This window comes from Balearica regulorum, chromosome 4 (genome assembly GCF_011004875.1).
Source record: "Balearica regulorum gibbericeps isolate bBalReg1 chromosome 4, bBalReg1.pri, whole genome shotgun sequence".
Lineage (NCBI taxonomy): Eukaryota > Metazoa > Chordata > Aves > Gruiformes > Gruidae > Balearica > Balearica regulorum.
In genome coordinates, this window is record NC_046187.1 from 56,793,134 (window position 1) to 56,809,994 (window position 16,861).

A 16,861-nucleotide genomic window follows, 5' to 3' on the forward strand; every position below is an offset into this window, starting at 1 on the left:
ATGGTCTGGGGACCCTTCCAGTGGCTCTCTGGGCGGGGGGGAGGGGGGAGGGCAGGCTGTGACCTAGACCCCTCTCCCCGAAAGATGCAGTGAGACCAGCCACCGGTCCAGCCGCCGGGACGCAAAATAACCCCAAAATAAAGCAAGGGGAACGAGGAGTAAAAACCCCCGAGCTAACACATGCGGAAAAGGGCCGCCGGCGGCCGGGCCCCGCCCGAGAGTGGCGAGCGCTCCGAGACGCACCGCTCTCCCTCGCTCAAGGCTGAGGGAGGCCGCTGCGGCGGGGCCCGCCCAGGCCGAGGCCCGAGGCCCGACGGCGGCGACCCCAGCCGGTCCCGGGGACCCTGCGGCCCCTCAGCCGCCTGTGCTGTAGCGGGCCCGGGCCACGCCAGGCCGGCGACGGCGCCTGAGGTGTCCAGCGCTCATTCGCCGCCGTCGGCGGGGCGGACTCTGTGGCGGCCTCCCGCCCCCGGGAGAAGGGAGGAGCCGGGACCGGCCTCGCCCGGCGTCCCAGGTATAAAGGGGGCCCCCGCCTCAGGCCTGCGGCGGCTGTTTAAATAGCCTTGGCTGCTGCCGGCACCTCGCTGGTAGTAGAAGTGTCTCCCTGAGCATCCTTGCTGCAGCGCTCCAGCTCGATCCACGGCGGCGGCGCAGGACCGCGCCCGTTCGCAGTAAGTCTCTGTGCTGCGGCTTCGATGCCGGCCGCGGGTCCCCCCACTGCCTTCTCTGGGGCGGTGGCGGCGTTTTCCGTCAGTTGCCGCCCCCTAAGGCCGGGTTGAGGTCGGGGAGCCGCTCTCTGCCGCTGCCGACGGGAACCTTTCACTGGGCCCCCGAGGATGGAGTCTGCGGGGGTCGGCCCTGGCCCGAGTGGGGGGACAGCCGGGTCGCTTTCCGGCCTGCTCCCTCCATCGGGGAGGAGGCGGGGGCTGCGGCCTCCGGGCTGACGGCGCCTTTCCCGGCTGAGCGACGCTGGGGACAGGGCGGGGGCCGGGCCTGGCCCGGGGGTCCCGGCCAAGCGCAGCCTGGCGCGGCTCTGCCCGCCGTGGGGCTGCGGCGGTCCCTCCCCCTCTACGCTGCCCGCAACAGTGGTCTGTGCTCATGCCTGTTACTATCGTGGCATCAGCAGTTCCTCGGCCTGAGGGGCTGGTATTTATGCTGGCAGGCTTCAAAGCGACCACAGAAAGCGCTTCCTCAATGGTCCGTGTGTGCTGCCGCTCCTGGAGCGGGGCAGGCTCCAAAGCCTTCCCGGGCGGGAGAGAATAACTGCAGCTTGCTTCAAGAGATCAGCTGCAAGAAAATGTTTCTGTCTGTGGCAGCATAATCAAATCTCAAATCATTAATTCTTTTATTTCCTTGAATTGTTGGCCAGTATTTTTACTTACAACTCCTGATTTTCCTTTCTTCCCCTCCTCTTACTAGAGCAGTCATGTTTGAAATAAAGAAGATTTGCTGCATTGGTGCCGGTTATGTTGGTGGGCCAACCTGTAGTGTTATTGCACAGATGTGCCCCAATATCAAAGTTACTGTTGTGGATGTCAATGAGGCCAGAATCAATGCCTGGAATTCAGATACACTCCCAATCTATGAGGTAAATGTGTCTTGCTGTTTGTCTCTTCTCCCAGCCAGTGTTGCATTTGCTTTCCTTCTACTACATGGCCCACTTCTGAAGCTTGATAAGTATAGCACAGTGATGTCCTTCAGAAAGAGTATTCTGGAACAGCTGCTTGTCACTGTTGCTCATTAAACCAGATTTTTGAAGTAACTTAATATGTCTGGTGCAGGCAGGTATTTAAAGATTATGTATGAAGGGGCTAGTAAGGAAAACTGTAATTGTATATATAGTGAATTGTGCTAAATCATGCTGACTTTCTTTTGGGGCCTGATTTAATCACAATATAGTCCTCTTACGCAGTTATAGATAGTATCTACTGTGTTGTAGCACAATATGAATGCATAATACTGAGTGGTAAGCTTTATTCCCATTCTGAATACCGGCAAAATACAATCTGTGCTGTCTATCTTAACAATGCTGAAAGATGGGGGCAGTCATGTTCCTGATTCACTTGTACCATAAACCTCTGATCAGGCCTAGGAAGACTAGGCTACATAAAATTTCATTACAGAATTAACTTAATTTGAAGATATATAAAGCATTTTTCTATTTTGCTTCTTGTAGCACTTATTTTTTATTCTTTTTTACCCTAAAGAATAGGTTTCTTTTTTTCTTTCCTTCATTCTTTCATGAGATACAGGTTTGAGTTCTTTTCTTTAATGGGAGTGAAAACTTATCTTCACTCGTCTCCCAAAGACAAGGCATGTTGCCTGGTACTAACAGTTACTTTTTTGCTATAAGAAGTCACCTGAATCCTGTCTGTGCTGTAACACTAATGTAGTTTTTTCCCCCTCTTAAAACTAAACTTATATGGTGACTCTTTAAGCAAAGATTATTAGACCTCCTTTGTCATACACACTCAAAGCAAAAAATGTGTATAATGCTCAGATTAGCAGGTGAGACATGAATAAAGATCATGAAAGCAAGTACTTTGTTTACTATAAACACTTAACTGAATGAGTTAAAGTAGAGCTAGTCTTGGCATGTTTTTTTTAAAAAAAGAACACCAAACCCAAACTTATAACATCTGTTTCCAGGAATGGTGTCCTTCGCTTACAAAGAATGTACAAAAACTGCCAAGAATTAGTTCAGACAGTTGTAAAATTGAGTCATTGCACAGTGAGGTTTTTAGTATTTTTGGGTTTTTTTCTTTCCAGTGTTAGAAATTATCTAGTGGGCTGCCTTTCTATTTACACCCAGTAAGACCATAGTTGGAACATTTGATAGGTTGTTACCTATGTTGTTCTGCCTGTGTTGACCTTTGTTTTCCTTTTAAGTAGGTATTTGGTATAAAGTGAGACAGCAACAATGTCTTGTGTAAGAAAGCTTCTGTTTGTTTTCCTCTCCCTTCAGTGAACCTTTGCTTTTCTGGCATTTAATCAAATATTTCAGGTCATGATAGGTGTCTCAAGTTGGAGAGCTGATTGCTAGGTTACAGTGCACGACTTTATTTTTCAAACAAAAAGTAAAGGCTTCTTTTATCTATGATAACTATATCTTAGTTAAATAATTTTGTAGACCTTTCTAATATGGGGAATTGCTCGTGTACACATGGTCTCCTGCTCCTCTTGCCTGTGTGGAGATGTTAAGGGGAAAGGAAAGTGTTCTGGCATAGGATGTGTCTCTTGAAAGAATCTCATCAAATTGTGCCTGTGATTCTTCCATGCTGCAAGTGTGGTGCCATAAGTTTAATCTGGTCCAAACATGAGTAGTTGCCAAAAGGAGTGGTCTGTAGCTCCTGTGTGTCTTCACTGCCTTCTTTCACTGCATCTGGGCTTGCTAATTTGGTGGAAGACTTTTGTGGGGTTTTTGTGCTGAATCAGTTTTAGATCTGATCTTGGGGGAGATCATGGAATGTGTAGCTGAGGGAAAAGGGGAGTTGGGACCTCTTCTGCAGCCTGGGGAATATTGTAAGACTTCTTGAATCTACTTAACATCACCTACAGTTATTTCTTTAATTGTTGCCTGTGGTAATAGAATTGAGCACGGGAATAACTGGAGCCTAAAATCTCGTTGTGGAAATAACAATTCAGTGTGGCTGAAAGTTTAGTGATGGCATTTTTGAGTGTTTGGAATAAGGAATGGGTTTATTTTTTTACTAAGTAAATCTTCAGAAGCTTTACTTTACATCTGGCAAACTGAAAACATACATTAACTGCTTTTTTCCTGCTTTTTTTTTTTCCAGCCAGGGTTAAAAGAAGTGGTAGAATCCTGTCGAGGAAGAAACCTCTTCTTTTCAACCAGTATTGATGATGCCATTAGAGAAGCCGATCTTGTATTTATTTCTGTAAGTTCAGGTGGAGAAGGTGGTTGTGTGTGTTTGTCCTTTTTTTCTTCATTATCAAATCATGTTGCTTTTATGTTAGGAAGAGGCCTTTGTTTTGTCATATAAATTCAGTTAGCAATGTCATATCAGGGTGCCAGTTTTCTCCTTGTCTTTGTGTATTGTGGGAAAAGTGTTAAGCTTTTTTGTTGTATTTTAATCTGTTTCTTGTAGCCAGTAGATCATTTGACAAACAGGCTCTAAGTCAAAATGTTGGCATTAAGTTTGGTTACATGTGTGAGGTCTTAGAGCAGCATATAGTGCAGATCTGTCATTGCAGTGTACTGCTGAAATCCATGGGACTTTGATATTGACATAGTTCCTAGAAAGGGATGCAAAAATCATACTGATTATTATTGGATTACAAAGATGACTTATTTCTAAAGCTTTTAAAAAAACAGTGTATTAATGGAAGAGGGGCTGGCTTTAATATTTTCTAGCTTTAATAATTCTAAGCTGTTTACACCACTAGGAAGAGGATCCAGTCAAACATAAACAGTGTGACCTTTTGTAATCTAGAAGGTTGTTCCTAATGCAGAATCCAAAAGAACTGATTGCTATTCATCTTGGTAGGCCACAGTTATTTTTGTTACTTATGCCCTTTTTTCTTGAGAGCTCTTCTTTGTTAGGGCACCTCAGTACAGAGCTCTTTCTGATAGTATTTTTGTCTATTCATTAAGCTTAAAATGAATGCTACTTGACTGGATGGCTGTCACTAATACAGGCCATATATTGGCACCTGTCCTTGGTTTAAAACATGCTGTTGTGCTTTACATATTGTTGCCATTTCTTTCAGCTTGTAATGAAAAGGACCTTCTGTCTTAATCCAAATGACGTGTTTTCCCTCATGTTGCCTTTTCTTTGTACTTCAGTACAGCAATCTTCAGCAATTCTATACTTTGGTTTCACTGCGAAGTGGTTTTAAACTGTAACTGCCTTACTAGCTGTAAGATTCTCATAACGTGAATTTTTGCACTCCTAATGTGGGACAGGAAACAAAAGGTGGCTGGCTGTAATCATGAAGAAATTACTGGTTTTACCACAGTAAGGGCTAAGGTTCACCAAAGCCTGCAGAGCTGCTATGAATTGCTCTTGTTTAAATTCTATTTGAATAGAGCCCAATGAGCTTTCTTTAGAAGACAGAATAATTGAGAAAGCTAATAGCTGTTCATCTGATATGGTAACTAGATTAATTCTGGGGTAGAAGCAAGCTGGACTCTGGGAAGGAAACTGTCATTCTTAACAATTTCACCTTGTCAGTAGCTCTTGTGTTGAGACCTACAACATTTCTTCCCCCCTCCATGTATTTGTAACTAGGTTAACACTCCGACGAAGACCTATGGTATGGGAAAAGGCCGAGCAGCTGATCTGAAATACATTGAAGCTTGTGCTAGGCGCATTGTACAAAACTCAAATGGCTATAAAATTGTCACTGAGAAAAGCACAGTTCCAGTACGTGCTGCAGAGAGCATTCGTCGAATATTTGATGCTAACACTAAGCCTAACTTAGATTTGCAGGTAAGCATAATCTTTGAGTTGTGTGTTTAAAGGAAGGTTGTTGCTTCTGGCTTTTATTTGTTTTTTTTTATTTCTGTGCCCATAGGTGCTGTCTAACCCAGAGTTCCTTGCAGAAGGAACAGCCATCAAGGACCTGAAGAACCCAGACAGAGTGCTTATTGGTGGAGATGATTCTCCAGAGGGACAGAAAGCTGTCCGTGCTCTTTGTGCTGTTTATGAGCACTGGGTACCCAAAGAAAAAATCCTCACAACCAATACCTGGTCATCAGAACTTTCTAAACTGGTTAGTGTTACTCACTGCTGTTGTCTGCACTGAGGAAAGGATGTGAGACAAAGCTCAGAAGCAGAGGTTCACTAACTCTGAGTGCAGCTAGGACAGACAGACAAGGTTGGGAGGACCCAGTATGTATATCAAAGGATATTAATCTTTTCTAATTATCTCAGTTGAGCTAATACATGACATCAACTTTCCATTAAATCCTTTTCTCACTTTTATTGCTGTGTTATTAAAGAGTAAACCTCCGGTGCTGCAGAAACTGATTACCATCATGAAATGTTTCAAAGTCTGCAAGCATTAAAGCATTACATTGTTTTTGCTTAGATGCCATTAACTGGCATTTATGTATCAAACAGGTTATGTTACCTTTTTATCTCAGTTACACAGATACTAAAGTAATCCTTCCAGTAGTAATTCCCTTTATTCTGTGGGCATCTTGGTTTCTGGAAAAATGAAGTTCTTTACTATGTTTTTTATTTACAGGCAGCCAATGCTTTCCTTGCCCAAAGAATCAGCAGCATTAACTCAATCAGTGCTCTGTGCGAAGCTACAGGAGCAGATGTTGAAGAAGTAGCAAGAGCTATTGGAACAGACCAAAGAATTGGAAATAAGTTTCTGAAAGCCAGTGTTGGTAAACAAAAAAAATCCCTTTTTGGTTTTTTTGGGCTTTGTTTAATAATGCAGTAAGCCTACTAGTAGTGTTTTGAAGTAAATGATCTGATACTCTAAAATCTTCTACAGCGTGTGTGTGAAAATACTGCTGTAGAGGAGTACTGTAAATCAGTTTTTCTGGTAAAATGTCTAGGATTGAGGTTGCGCTAGACCCTGGCAATCGGAAACCTAAGAGTTCAGAGTGCGTGGTTTATCCTGCCTGTGTCACTGGAAAGAAAAGTTGCAACTTTATTTTTCTGAAGCATGACTGATGGTAGTTCTCTCCAAGATGTCTTCCCAATTGTAACTGCTGCCATTTAGTTCAGGAGTTGCTGTCAGTGGCCTGAGGAAGGGGATATCTCTAGATCAGCATGTGTGTTGGCAACTTCTAATTTGTATGATGAATTCAGTTTGTTTAGATTTACTAGAGTAAGATGTGATAAAGTAGTGATCAGTACTACAAACTTTCAAACTTAGAGGACAAAACTAAAGCCTATCTGTATGGCTACAGTCTTCATGATAGAAAGAGAAAGTGTGACTTTAAAAGAACCTTATTAAATATAACCTCTCCTAGAGTCTATGCAAGAGTGAGAAGTAGATTGCAAATACCCTACAAAAATTCCTATTAGGTTATTGTAATTCCTGCTACAATATGTTGCTTCTGAGACTTTGACCAAAGTTCTAGGGGTCAAGGATCCCTCTAATTATCTCAGTTCTCCCTTAGACAGCTGGTGATCTTTGGTTCTTGGCAATGATTAGATAACCATTTGCAGGTGGGGGAGAAAAGAACCTAATCTTAACATAATTGTTCTGAGAAATATTCATCTAAATTTTTACGGGAGAGCAAACCCAGGAGCTGGTCCACCCATGTGTAATAAACTAGGGGCCTGAGACTGGGTTAGAACTTCCATTGACTTCAATGGGACCTGAAGGAGATTTTAGGGCTTCTGTAACTGACAAAGTATGTAGGTCCAGGAGTTGGATTTTGGGTGATTCGTAAGGTTTTCATTCTGCTAGCAGTGAAATACGGGGGGGGGGGGGGAATTACAATGCTGTGTCAATGATTGCCAAAAACTACTTGATTCCAGAAAATCATGTTATGGTACCTTAGTCACCTGTAAAATAACCACTTTCTTTTTCAGGGTTTGGAGGTAGCTGTTTTCAGAAAGATGTCTTGAATTTAGTGTACCTCTGTGAGGCACTGAACTTACCTGAAGTAGCCCGCTACTGGCAACAGGTACAAGTTCTTCATTAATTTTTTTGAGGGGTGTGTGTTTCTTCAGCATTCAGCTTTTGAGCACTGTCCACATATAATCTGTGTTTCTCCTTTAAGGAGCAGATACCTTAATGTTGATCATCTTTACATTTTAGGATCCTTGGCTTAACACTGGCATTTGATACTCATGGGTGCTTAGGCATTTTGGGGGTGAATTAAGTTATCTGGATCAAATGGATTGGGAAGTTGTCTAGAAAAAGCAATAGAAAATGTGAAGTACAAGCATGTCTGGACTCCTGTCTTCCTCTTGCACTTGGTTATCTCTGTCTACTTTGAATTCAGAGCTTATGACCTTTTCCTTAGGGTCTACTTCTACAGTTTCTTTTCTGAAATAACTCATCAGAAGTTGCTATTCTTTTAAATAAACACAGTTGCTGCCGTTCCCTGGTTAACGTTAGGAATGGTTGGGAAGACATGGGTGCTCTCAGGCCTAGCACCAATGCAGCAATACCAGGATGCTCAGTCTGTACTAGCAAGTGTTTCCCTGTGAACCTATGAAAGCAACTCACTCCTCTTCCCAGTCCTGACTGAGGCAGGAGCTTTGACCTATGTGGTAAGGTCAGAAGAACTGCTTTGGTCTATTGTCCTGATTTAGGCTGTGGTGATCAAGTACAAGGCTGCCTAGCAAATGCCCCCAGAATACTAGACACATGATTTGCCTATCTTATTAGCAGCTTTCCTTTCTTCAATCTTCCTTTTGTCTAGCCTCCTCCCCCTCACTTTTCTCTGTCCCAGTCTGCTGCCAAATGAACAACTTGCCCATAATTACTTTCATCATTGGTCAGTTGTGCCACATCCATACTGAAGTGCAATATTTCTTATACCATTACCTAGGTCATCATGGCCATGTGGTACTGCTGATGGTGGGGTTACTTAGGCTCTGTTGGCTTCACAAGGTTCTATTCCCCCAAAAGTCCCTAGTACTCATTTCCAATTGTCTGAAGCTTGGCTGGATCTCACTCATCATTCCCACATAACTGCTGGTAAAACTCGGCCATCCTTCACAGTGCTATCTGTAACTTTTGTCAGCTTCTTACATTAGGATAGTCTAGTCCATGGTGAAGAGGCTTATGATCCTGTCAGTGAAGTGAGGCTAACATACCGCATGAACCATGCACAAACGTCCAGGAGAGGTTTGGTTCAGTGTAGGACTTGGATGCTTTGGCACAGTAGGAAAGAGAAGGAGCTGTATGTTCTGATATTTACTTCAAGAACTACTGCTTTTTCTCAGTATAAGATGTAAGCAGACAACCCTTGGGGCAGCAGAAGCTGCAGGAATTAACCATTTTACCTCACGATAATCTAATGAATAAGGAGGATAATTAATACTGTCTTGAAAAAGACATAATTGGTTTGGTTTTCTGTCCTTTGAGATTACAAGGATCTTTATTAAAATGCAACCTACTTGGTATCTTGGCAAACCAAAGGCATAGGAACACTTACAGTTTTCTCTGTGTGGAGGTGTTCTTTTGTTTAACAAAAGCCTAAAAGGTTGCATTGTTGATATAAACTAGTTTAAAGTGCTTTTAATGCTTCTGTGTGCTCTCATTCTGTTTTAAGAGCAATTCTTTGCAGTGTTTCTATATGGCTTATTAAGCCGTGGACAAATCAGATAGTAAGAATAGCTGCTGCAGAGTTAGGGTAAGGTAAAGAGTGCTGTGTCCATGTGGTACAACCACTTACCTGCACCTTCTGCTTCCTTAAAGCACTGGTGTTCTTGACCCAGCCCACATTGGTCAAGTCCTCATGATTTGTCTCAATTTGATAAATTAACTTATCTTTGGATTACTTATGAGACTGAATAAAAACTTAGGTTTTTTTAAGCCTTAAACTTATGTGGGTAGTTTTGCTTGATTGTTAATAGAATTAGTTTATAGTTTAAAATTACTCCCTTCTGTACCATCATGCTATATATAATTTCAGGTAATAGACATGAATGATTATCAGAGAAGAAGATTTGCTTCCCGCATTATTGACAGCTTGTTCAATACTGTCACTGATAAGAAGATTGCTATTTTAGGGTTTGCATTCAAAAAGGATACTGGGGACACAAGGTAAGAAAGCAACTTCAGCTCTTTAATATAGGTTCCCTACACTTGTCACCAGCTATGCAGCTAAACCCCCAATTGAATTGCATTAATAAAACCAGATTAAATATGGGCCCCTTAACCTCTTGTGTCTGAATTGGCTTGTAACAAGGATTAGTCTTTCTTAAATGGATGAGACAATTCATTCTTGACCTCTACAACATACCTGAATCATTCAGAAGCTAGAGGAGATAACTCTGTCAAAATCTATCTTTGCTTATGCAAGTTAATAAGGACTAGAATGCTTCCATTGTCCACAGAAAAGAATGAAAATGTTTTTGCAGCTAATTCTAAATGGCTATGTGAATCCAAAGTTTCAGCTTCATTTCCAAAGGTGGTGAATTCTGTTTTCCTGTAAAGCTCAAACTTTATACAACACCCCCCCAAACTGCAGTTTGTGGGAATGCTTATAAGATTGATGCCTTATTAATTACGGTCACTAGGAGTCCTGGGGCTTAGTATCTCACGGTGAGAGATGTAAACTTGTTTTTCATATTACTTTCCTTGGTGTCCCTTAAAATTTCAAGTTTGCTGCTGGCATGGATTACCATTAAGATGTTTAATGTAAAGCTTATGTAAAAAAAAAAAACCCCTGGCATTGCATATCATGACACTTGAAGACTTTCATTACTTAGAACACGCCATCTGGTTCTCTGATTCACTTCCCTAGAGAGTCATCCAGTATCTACATCAGCAAATACTTAATGGATGAAGGAGCAAAGCTCCATATCTATGATCCTAAAGTACCTAAGGAACAAATAATCTTGGATCTCTCGCATCTGGGTGTTTCAGAAGATAACCAAGGTAAGAGTGCTGATGTAAAGCTTATTCCTGTCAAACACACACCCTTCCCCTCCCCCCTGAAGAAAACCCCCACCCTATTCTTAAAATACACAAGGTCTAAGTACTGTAAATTCACTTTCACCATGGCAATGTGCTGTTGGCTACACTTACCAGATGACTGTCATAGCTCAGAGGATTACTGTAACTCTTCCCCTTCCCCCTAGCTTTTATAGATACTAATTCTGTACTATTGTATACTTTTCTGATAAATATTCATTTGAATACACACAAACTTTCTGCATAATTAAAAGGAAGAGAAAGAAGAATGTCTAGAAGTAGGAAAGACTAGTGTGTTCTCTTGACTCCTTTGTGTCCTGAGTCCTATCCTACCTTAGTTCTTGTTTGCATATGTAAAGTAGAAATAAAGAAATAATTCTGGAATTCACTGTAAAAATTCACTCTGGAATTCACTCCCCCAAATCACTTCCAAATTCATCTGTTCCCTTAAATTCAAGAAGACTTTAAAGTAATCATTTATGACTAGAAGGTTCTTGGGGAGAAGCAGGGGGTACTTAGGATTTTTTCTTCCCTTGTTGGGGAGAATGGAAATGATGGATGAAGGAGAAGGATATACAGGGCTTCTAGAGGTGAAGAGAATGGAGGAAAATGAGCTGTGATGGAGAAGTGAAGAGTGTACCTTATTTGGCATCCCTTGAATTAGAGAGGGGTGGGAGGGTTGCCTCTAGGCAGCTGCTGAGGCAGTCAGAGGATGAAGGCATGTATCATAATGAGACATGTTATCTCTTCTAGTGTTGACTGTTAGATAGCAACTGTGGTGTGCTGCTATTGCACAGGCAGGGATCTTTGTGAGGGTTGGCATTTCATAGAATCATAGAATGGTTAGGATTGGAAGAGACCTCAAAGATCATCTAGTTCCAACTCTCCTGCTGCGGGCAGGGACACCCTCCACTAGGCCATGTTGCCCAAAGCCTCATCCAACCTGGTCTTAAACACTTCCAGGGATGGGGCCTCCACAACCTCTCTGGGCAACGTGTGCCAGTGCCTCACCACCCTCACAGTAAAGAATTTCTTTCTGACAGCTAATCTAAATCGACCCTCCTTTAGCTTAAACCCATTACCCCTTGTCCTGTCACTACACTCCCTGATAAACAGTCCCTCACCATCTTTCCTGTAGGTCCCCTTCAGGTACTGGTAAGCCGCAATTAGATCTCCCCGGAGCCTTCTCTTCTCCAGGCTGAACAACCCCAACTCTCTCAGCCTGTCCTCATAGGAGAGGTGCTCCAGCTCTCTGATCATCTTCATGGCCCTTCTCTGGACTCTCTCCAACAGCTCCATGTCTGTCCTTGTACAACAAGACATTTGAACACTCCAGTGTAACTTCTAATTCTAGAGATGCTCTTGGTTGTTTAAATCAAACTTGAATGCTTAACTTCAAACACTTAAGTGCCCTGACTCTATTCAGATGCCAGGTGACAGCTGCTTTCATTTAAATAAGTAAAATCAAAGTGACAAATGTCTTGTCACTCATCTAGAGATGTATTCTGTCCTGAAATGCTCCTTGTTTGAGTAGGGCAAGGAAGGAGATTAGTTTGCCAAGAGAGTACCAGACTGGTACTAAAGTGCATAATAAAACTGTATTTTCCTTCTGTTAGTGTCTCGGTTGGTCACCATAAGTAAAGACCCCTATGAAGCCTGTGATGGAGCTCATGCCCTTGTGATTTGCACTGAATGGGACATGTTTAAGGTAAAAATGTGATCTTCAAACTAAACTTAAAGAAAAGGAGTGTTATGCTGTTTATCTATTCCGTCTGCTTTAATTAACCCATTACAGGAGCTGGATTATGAACGTATTCATAAGAAGATGCTGAAGCCTGCATTTATCTTTGATGGTAGGAGAGTTCTAGATGATCTTCACAATGAGCTACAAGTCATTGGCTTCCAGGTAATCACCGGGGTGATGTTGATTCTTATGTTTCTTTCCTTTTGCTCTCTGTTCTCTCTTGCTTTTGCTCTGCAATGACTCTGTAGCAAGGGGAAAAAAATCTCTTCAGGTGAGGATTTAAATCTAAACCCATCTGTACTTCAGTCTTGTCACTAGTGCTCTCTTCCTCCAGTACCTTCCTGCTTTTGTAGACTGATACTCTGTTAAAATCCGAGCTACGTCAGCCTATGCCGTCAACATTCAGCAGTGTAAATGTGCCTTGAAGCGCTTCTTGCATAGGCAGAATTTGACTAATACTAAAATCACCTGAATAATCTGATAGAAGCATTTCAGCCAGGCACAACCAGTACAAAATCTACAAGCCAGATCAGATGTGTGTTTTGGTTGTGTTTCATTCTGTGTACTCCTGAGTACTGTGATTACTTGTATAATGGCCATGGCTCTCCTGCCATTTTCCCCTGCTTAAACTACACATGATTATTACACTGAACAGGCTTGTAGAAATTGCTTTAACTAGTCCATTGAAGCTGTTATGGGCAAATATAGTACATATAGCTGACATAACTACTTGGTTACATCAACACACTGAAAAGAGTTGTACATCTGAACTGTTTAAATGTCTAGAACATAATCATTAAACTTCTGTTTAAATTTACTACTTAAGATAGTTTAAATTGACACATTGTCTTTTGGTGCTTTGCATCTTCCCTGTACTACTTGAGGGAAAGCTACAGCTCTCCTTGCTGAGCATCTGAACTATTTTACTATTTTTCGTCCTCTACAAGTTCTGACCTAAAAATCAGGGGAACCCGTGTCACTCTTCAAATTTTGCAGTACCTGGTTTACACGTGTCAGCTGTGTTACATACTTTCTCTTCTATAGAGTTGGCTGCCTTTGGCCTTTCAGAGGCTGTTTCAAATACATCCCATTGCATTAAGGAGGGGGGGAAAAAGCTGCTTCTATCCTAACTTAGCCAATATAAATTTAGACAAAGGAGGCCAAACCCCTGCTTTATAAATACCTGAAAACATTTTATGATATTTGTACTGATAGTCCTACAGAAGCTGAGGCACATAAATGTTCAAATTAGCAAGATGCAGCTTTGAATAGGCAAAGCAGGCACCTGTGAAAAGCTGTTTTTTAGAAACCTGTTTGCAACTCCAATCCCAGAAACTGTCCCTGGGCACACTGTTTTCTGGCTTGTGTTATTCTAGCATTCATGAAATGTAGTCATGGTCCTGGATTTAGTTTGTAGATTCCTTATAGGCTGATGCGATTCTGTTACCCTGCCACACTCACTTCCTAAATGTGTTTTCTCTTTCAGATTGAAACAATTGGGAAGAAGGTGTCAGCCAAAAGAATTCCTTTTGCTTCTTCATGTGAAATTCCTAAGTTCAGCCTCCAGGACCCACCTGTCAAAAAGCCTAGAGTATAATGTTTAATAGGTACTGAAGGAATTCTGTGGACCTTCTTAGTGATAATAACTGTAAGCCTATGCTTTTTTAAGGAAAGATATTTTTCATAAACTAAAAACCAGTTTTACACTAGAAATGGTACCTGGTACATGTGAATTCAGTCTATTTTCAAATCTCTATTTTTATAGCAATTTTTTTGGTTACTGAAGATGGTACCGATCTGTTTTTAATAATGAATCATCTCTTAAGTGGAAAAGTTATCTTCAAACTGCAGACTCCTGCTTCCAGAAATGTTCCTAAACTGCACTTTAAACATCTCAAGTGATACAAAAGCAAAAGAAATAAAACATCTTTTCACTGTCCATAACTGGACTAAAGTAATCAGGAATTTTGGTCCCACTGATTCTTCATTTTTCTTTTGGGGTAATTCTTTGCCCAGTTAAATGCTTGCTCTGACTGACATTGAAGTCGGAAGTTCTAAGTGAATTTGGTAGGATTTGGTTGAGCCCTAAACCAGAGGTAACTGCACCAGTAATACCCTGATTCCAGTTGGGCTCAGTGGGCACTGATGCAGTCTAAACGGCATCTCTTGGGAGGCCAGATGGTTCTGCAGGCATCTATCACGTAACTAAAGACAGTGGACTAGCAGCTCTAAACTGATCCACTGGCAGATCTTCACTTTTGTTTCTCTGGCTGTCTTGCCTACATTCCATGTGCACCCATCTAAATTATTGATCTAATCAGATTCCTGGGGCAAGTTTTTCCTAAGTAACAGCAATACAATTCATCTTCAGCAGAGGAGTGTTCTGCTTATTTGAATATTGAATTGAAGCAGAATTACTGTAATTTGGTGTGTGACCAAGTAGAAGGCAAACATTGGCCTCAAAGCTACCTGATGGTTATCTTTTTCCTTCCTTTCTGCTTGCATACTTCATCTGAAAGCAGCTTTCTTAACAAATCTGCAAAAATTATTCTCTGCTGTTAAGAAATTATTAAACATAAAAACTCAGCCCCATAAGTTAGTCAGCTTGCTACCTCACTTAATTAGCGGGAATGAATACTTTCTATGTTATCTTGTTATTTTTGCCTTCACTATTACTTTATTTCTACTTGTTTTTATTATTCTCAATTGGCCAGTGCTATTAAAATCCTTGATATGACAAAGTTTGTGTGTGGCTTGTTGCATGGGGTTGTGAGATGGAGGGGAGGATAGAGAAGGATGACCATGAACAAGTTTCAGACTAGAAGGCATAGATGTCTTAGATGAATAAGTGTTGGGATGTTAGAGAATTATCCTGTAATTAGTCACATAATACCTTCTGAATTTATTCAACAGGTGTCTTCCGGAATGCTATATCAATAGTTAAACAGAGCATAAGATCAGTGTCATCTTGGCGATGAGTGCTGTTATCAAAACTATTTCCCCGCAGAAGTACAGATACAATGCAAGCTTTAGGACAGCCATTTGAAGATTTGAGGAATGTGTATAACAATTTGGGTAGACAATACAAGACAGCTACCTGACTGAAATAGCTGTATCCTTAAGCCAGATGCTTTTGAATTTGGCATGTTAATGGCTTCCACACAGGGACTTGGGATGCAGCAATGACTGAGTGCTTTGGGCAAATATGCCTTGGGCTCTTTGTCCTATTGCAGAATTCTGTGAGGAGCAGATCAGAAGCTAGTCAAAGTGAGTGGGAGCTATGGGGGCTTGAAATCAAACTGTCATCTTTCATCATGCCATCATCTCTTCCTGATTCACTAGCACTGCTCTGCTACAACCCCACAGAGCAGGGAGGACCCTGTAACACAGTTGTGGTATCCATAAGCATTGTAATCCTGCAGGTAGGTGACCCTGCCTTTGCAGGTAGGCATCTTCTTGACTACCTCTGCCCCCTAGCACCTGAGAGGGCAAGTTGGTCGTTTCTCCTTGGGGACTGAGAGGGTATTGACAAGTTGTGCTCGAGGATCTCTTGGCCTGAACTATGTTCAGGGTAGCACAGCACTGCTTCAGGGCTCATCTTAACAGGGCGGCTTCAGAAAATCAGGATGCTTTTCAGAAACTTGCACACAGTCATAATAGTAGTGCCTCTGCAGGGGACTTGTCCTCATTGATTTGAAGTGGATAGATGAACCATTGCTCCTGTTAGGAATGTGCAAGAGCTCTAAGGCTGGTCAGCGTTCCTGAGGCTTCCAGTAGCTCTTCACATGTGGTCCCAAGGAGACAGAGAAACTAGGTGCTATACCCCTACTCCTTTTGCTGGTTTGCTTGCAGACTTGGTCAAAGCCTGGATAGTGACTTGCAGCTTAATTGATAAAGAATAAGCAAGTTCACTGTAGTGGGATCACTCTTAACTCCCTTTTCTTAGGAAAGGTAGGGTGGCAGATCCTTTGAGGAGCTACAAGGGGTAAAACTGGTAAAACTGGCATTTGCCTTGCTTTGTTGGAGAAACAGCTTTAGTTTCTTGGTGGCTGCATTCTTTTAGTGGGACACTGGGATAGGGGGATGAATCTGAACAGCTAGTGGCACATGCCTTTGGGATGCTGCAATACTTACCTCGCGTATATGCAAGAGAACCTTACTGCAGGCCAACAGAGCAAGCTTTGGAAGCTTTTGCAGCACTGTGAATCATAAGCCATCATCTTGAGTGCAGTTGCCAGGGAAATAATAATTACAGATGACTTGCATTCCTGCTTTGAAGGCTTGAGTAGTGTGTCTAAGAGATGGGTTTTAATGCTATTGAGGCTTCGTCTGTGGGATCTTACAGCATGTAATTCTTGATGAGAATTGTGTAATATGAGTAACGGACTCTTGTACCCTGAAATTCTTTGTATGGGGTCTTAAAATACAATCCCACAGTAACACTGCTTTTCACTGCATAAATGTGAATACAACAGCTGAAGCAAATCCAGCTTTAACAAGCCTATGAATAGTATGATGTAGACTGCATAAATT

At 42.0% G+C, this 16,861-nt stretch overlaps 1 protein-coding gene across 1 annotated transcript; it reads left to right on the forward strand.

Moving 5' to 3' along the window:
* The first annotated feature begins 494 nt into the window (after positions 1-494).
* On the forward strand, positions 495-15,069 carry UGDH (UDP-glucose 6-dehydrogenase). The gene is made up of 12 exons (XM_075752302.1): positions 495-671; positions 1,420-1,588; positions 3,798-3,899; positions 5,253-5,453; positions 5,539-5,736; positions 6,214-6,361; positions 7,524-7,618; positions 9,581-9,711; positions 10,415-10,548; positions 12,201-12,292; positions 12,380-12,490; positions 13,815-15,069. The coding sequence occupies exons 2-12, from the start codon at positions 1,427-1,429 to the stop codon at positions 13,923-13,925; spliced, it is 1,485 nt and encodes a 494-aa protein (XP_075608417.1). The 5' UTR covers positions 495-671; positions 1,420-1,426; the 3' UTR covers positions 13,926-15,069.
* Positions 15,070-16,861: the final 1,792 nt, after the last annotated feature.